This window comes from Enoplosus armatus, chromosome 11 (assembly GCF_043641665.1).
Source record: "Enoplosus armatus isolate fEnoArm2 chromosome 11, fEnoArm2.hap1, whole genome shotgun sequence".
Classification (NCBI taxonomy): Eukaryota; Metazoa; Chordata; class Actinopteri; order Centrarchiformes; family Enoplosidae; genus Enoplosus; species Enoplosus armatus.
In genome coordinates, this window is record NC_092190.1 from 1,762,571 (window position 1) to 1,767,689 (window position 5,119).

The 5,119-nt window shown below is 44.1% G+C and overlaps 1 protein-coding gene across 1 annotated transcript; it reads left to right on the plus strand.

Moving 5' to 3' along the window:
- Positions 1 to 356: 356 nt before the first annotated feature.
- On the plus strand, positions 357 to 2,111 carry LOC139292811 (trace amine-associated receptor 13c-like). Its single transcript, XM_070915200.1, has 2 exons — positions 357 to 532; positions 1,298 to 2,111. Exons 1-2 carry the CDS (start codon positions 357 to 359, stop codon positions 2,109 to 2,111), a joined length of 990 nt encoding a protein of 329 aa, XP_070771301.1.
- Positions 2,112 to 5,119: the final 3,008 nt, after the last annotated feature.

Here is a 5,119-nt window from a genome sequence, read left to right on the forward strand (position 1 = left end):
TACATTATAGTTATAAATACAAGCAGGAAGGAAGATGGACAGAAAGGCAGAAAACTTAAGGGGGGATATGTACAATGATTAAGAAAAAATGTGTAGAATAACAGAAAGTGTATGAGAGAGAGAGAGAGAGAGAGAGAGAGAGAAAAAGGGTGGCAGAACAAGTGATGAAGATGATGGTGGGATGTGTAGAGCGAGGGAGGAAGGACATCAGTGTCCAACAGAGACAGTGAGAGAGGAGGGGAGGGATGGAGACCATGGTAGAAAGAGATAAAGCAGCTGTATGACAGAGAGTTCTGGGCAGAAAGCTGCCAGAGCTGCAGCTTCTCCTCCTCCTCCTCCTCCTCCTCCTCTCTCTCATGATGGAGACCCAGGACGGAGCGGAGTTCTGTTTTCCACAACTCCTCAACATCTCCTGCAAGAAGCCGACACTTCCCTGGTCTGAAGCTGTGCTCCTGAATATTCTGCTGCCCTCCATCTCTGTGCTCACTGTAGCTCTCAACCTGCTTGTCATCATCTCAGTCTCCCACTTCAGGTAAAGTTTCATGTCTCAGCAGAACCCACAGTTTAAGTTTTACAACTATGAACACTGAGATCCAAGAAGAATTGAGCTACATAGTATAATGGTGCAGGGTGTGATCATGCTGGAAGAAATATTGAATGATTAATGTAACAGGGTGCTTTATATACATGATGTATGTGGATATGTACAGTATATGCATGTATACATGGCAGTATGCAGTATATTCAGTGTGTATAGTGGCTTAGGTTTATATATGACTGTGATGTACTGAGTTAGAAATCGAGTGGTATGTCAACTGTAAGTATAAAACATACAGTGTCAGATGGTTTCTGACACTCTGTGGCTTTTCTTAACTGTTAACTGTTCGACTGTAAAGTCTTATTGCCTAAGATGAGCCAGACCTTAACAATGGAACCACAGAAGATATTTTGACATGTCACAGTCGGAAAAACAAAGGTGTAAAACATAAAATGAATGATGGCTGAATTCCATTTAGGTGCTTCAGTTTCAGGGTCCTGGTATTGTGCATGCTGGTGATGTCTCGCTGTTATGTTTTACTGGGAATAATGACAACAGTAATGTTAGTACTGTAACACCTGTTCTTTTCCTACTATGACAGGTCAAAATATCTGCTGTGAAAAAGGTCTGTTGCTGCGGCAGATCAGCAAAGAAAACCTTTTTCCTTGATTGTTTTTGAAGGCACTGAAATGAAACAACATTTTGTCATTTAGATATGAGGACTTGTTGGATTATCGACTCTTTTCTCTTTCCCTCGAGGCAGCTCCACACCCCCACCAACATCCTCCTCCTCTCTCTGGCTGTGTCAGACTTTCTTGTGGGCCTCGTGCTGATCCCGGGCGTGATCCACCTAAAAACATCCTGCTGGGTTGCTGGTGACCTCATGTGTTCTTTCTCTAGTGTAATAGCATACACCATAACCTGTGCCTCAATAGGAGACATGATGCTCATATCAGCCGACCGCTATGTGGCTATTTGTGACGCTCTGCATTACCCCACCAGAATCACTGTGAGAAGAACTGAACTCTCTGTTTGTCTGTGTTGGTTCTGGTCTTTTTTGTACGGCATTCTCCTTTCAAAGGATGACCTGAGTCAACCAGACAGTCATATTTCCTGCTACGGAGAATGTGTGGTTGTCGTTGACTATATTACAGGAGCTTTTGACCTTGTGTTGACCTTTATTGTTCCAGTTACTATCATCATTTTTCTGTACATGAGAGTATTTGTTGTGGCTGTGTCTCAGGCTCGTGCCATGCGCTCTCACATCACAGCTGCTACACTTCAGCGTTCAGTAAATCCAACAAGGAAATCTGAGCTGAAAGCAGCCAGGACTCTTGGTGTTCTTGTACTTGTGTTTCTAATATGTTTCTGCCCATATTATTGTGTCACTCTTGCTGCTGACAGTATGCTCAATACTCCATCTGGATTATTTGTGACCTTTCTCTTCTATTTTAACTCTTTTCTAAACCCTTTGATCTATGCACTGTTTTACCCCTGGTTTAGAAAAGCAATGAAAGTCATTGTCACTCTTCAGATACTGCAGCCTGGCTCCTGTGAGTCCAACATACTGTAGATTGACTGTGGACTGACTAAAACTGATATACGAACATTTTCACTGAATTCAAAATCCCCAAAACTGAAGTGAAAGCCCTCTCTTCTCTCTCTGTATACAGTTTATAAACTGTATATGAGAATTGTATGTGATTTTCTCTCTGTTGCTTTTTTCATTTTATAAGAAAGTAAAAGCAAATTAATAGTTAGATGGAAGAAAACCTCAGAGCCAATACAGAGAGAGATATCCGCCCTCCTCGGGGAGGCCGAGCTAACAGTGATAACAATATGCAGGGTAGATATCAGAGGTCCCAGTGTTCATGGTTGGTGACAGACTCGACAGTGTTCTGCCTTCATTTCAACAATACGTGGACAATATGTCTGACAAGAAGGGGAAACATCTTGGACTCATGGAAATATCACTGACGCATACGTCTCCCGCCACTCGGCTTTGCAGATCACAATGTTATCTTCCTATTTCTGCATTACAGACAGGTTCTGAAACGTCACAAGCCCCAGACCTACAGCGTCAGCCAGTGGTCGGAGCACCATTCCCTCCTTTTTTTTACTTGAGCATTGCCAGATAAACAGTCTAAATACTGCGGTCACATTACAGCATAGTCCACCACAAATGTGCGCTTTCCCCTGGAGCCCACTTTGTTGGCACCCCTGCTGTGCGGAGTGGCCTCACTAAAATAAATGTTTTTCCAATGCAGTATTGTTGTCTGTCTAAACACTGCTTAAATCAGTTTTTAAAAAAGCAGTATCGACGTAGGACAAATGAGGAAACAAGGGTAGAGAATAACATCCTCTCTACATTCAACAGCTACTGCAGATACAGAAGATCTGCTCATTAATTTGATCATGTTGTTCAGTGTGTGAATTCAGAAATCCAAAATGTGTATGTTTTATGTGTAAATTGAAAATGTGCATAAAAAGAGAAGTGAAGGGAAACTATGCTCAGTGTCAGCTTCACATGACCTGTGAAATATGTTTTCAGTAATAAGATAAGATAAGATCAGATAATCCTTTATTGATCCCTCAGTGGGGAAATTTGCTTTGTTCCAGCAGCGTACAGGAGAGTGCAATAGAGACATAAGTAGAAAATCAAGATATAATAAATAAGAACAATAAAGACTGTTATAAAAAAAAGCTACTAAAAGTAAAAAACAACTGTAGCCTGTAGCTGCTGAAGTCCTTGGGGAGCTGGGTCTGGTCTTTGGCACTGGTACCACGCGGGATGTTTTCCACAGCTGTGGTACTCTTTCCAGCCTCAGGCTCAGCTGGACTACACAGGACTGGAGGAGCCTTGAGCTGACACCGCCGGGACCCGCAGCCTTCCACGCCTTGATCCTCCTGAGTTCATTCCTCACCTGGTTTGTTGTGAGGGACAGATTGGAGCAGGGGGGCTGTATGCTGGGGGTGTAGACAATGGGGGTTGCAGCAGAGTGGACTGGGCCGCGGGGTGGGCAGATGCCTGATCAAATCTGTTGAAGAAGATGTTCAGATCATTCACCCACTCCCCCAGAGGCTGGGAGCTGGGTTCCCTATTACCAGAGATGGGTCTAAGGCCCTTCCAGACTCCAGTGATGTTGTTCTTCTGAAGCTTTTATCACCCTACACGTTGTTAGCTGTGTAGTAAACCCCTTAACATAGCGTTTAGATATTGTTGTCATAGAAGCAAAACCGACATGCAGCGTTTTTACTTTCACAGCACAAGCCTTCATCCCACCTCCCTAGTAGCGCTTTTCTGCCAGAGAAAAACGCTCTGTGGATAGAGGCCCTAAGCCTGGGTAAATCGATTAGATCCCATTCTGATTCCGGGCACATAAACTCTGTGCTAAGTCCATGCACACATTGCTACTTTGCTGCTGTTAGTATGTACACAGACTTTACACTGAATGGCGTAATCCCATAGCACTAATGTTGTCCACTTTCAATTGGTATTTACACTGGAAGATAACTGGCACTCCCTCACAGGCTTAACCTGGAAACAATAATGGTGGAATGGATCCGAATGGACCGAGGCAGTTGGAGGTGAACCGAAGCTGGGTTGATCACCTTTGAGTTTGAGAAAGGGCCCATGAAACAGGGAGCTAACTTCCCGGACTCTACCCCGAGAGGAAGGGTCTCACTTCGCCAGCCACAGTCAGTGAACAAAGGCCTTGGACGGGGGAAGGCGTTGGCCACTTTCTTGATTGGGAAGGAGCAGTGGTTTGTCGCTGTGGGTTCACTGGCAAAGTGACAGACCAGTGGCAGTGTGTTGTACGCATACTCAACCCATAGCAGTTGTATTAACCACAAGGACTGGTTGTTGGATGAGATGCACTGGAGGGCCGTCTCCATCTCCTGATTCATGCAGTACGTCTGGCCAATGGACTGTGGGTGGAACACTGAGGACAGCCTGATGGTGGGACCTAGGAGTCTGTGAAACTCACTCTAGAAACAAGAAGTGAATTGAGGTCCCCAGTCAGAAACTACGTTCCTGGGGAAAGCATTCAGGCGGAATACATGTTGTAACTTGAGTTTGAATAAACTGTGTCCCATTCATAGAAAACTGCGCCCTCTACGTAAATGTTTTGCATTCCGAGAAAAGCCCATTGAAAACAAGATGTTTTAAAAGAAAACAATGTGTGTTTAAAATGCTATTCTTCATCATCACATATCTCGAGGAACTGTAAAATTAAAGTTCAATGTTCTTAAAAGTGAAAGACACCACACAGGGCTTCGTCCCAGACCCACACCCTGGACATGGCAGGTGGACCTTGCTCAAGAGCATGTCGAGGAGGAGGAGGAAACCTCACCTCAATCTCATGTTACCACCAAATGCAAAAAAGTATGAGGCACAAATCTTACAGACAAATCCTGCTCTAAAATATCTCTTGAAAAAAGTATATCCAGTTGGCCACAGAAACAAAGCAGTGAAACTGTATGTGACTCTGGACGAGCAGAGCAACAGGTCACTAGTTTGTCAAGTGTTCAGAGTCCAAGTGCTCCTTTCACGTTGAAGACATTTGCTGGAGTAAAGGT

Bases quoted from the DNA above. Each gene is read 5' to 3' on its own strand.
- LOC139292811 (XM_070915200.1), top strand. From the start codon at position 357: ATGATGGAGACCCAGGACGGAGCGGAGTTCTGTTTTCCACAACTCCTC. The intron at 533-1,297 runs GTAAAGTTTCAT...CTTTCCCTCGAG, and splicing joins ATCTCAGTCTCCCACTTCAG to GCAGCTCCACACCCCCACCA.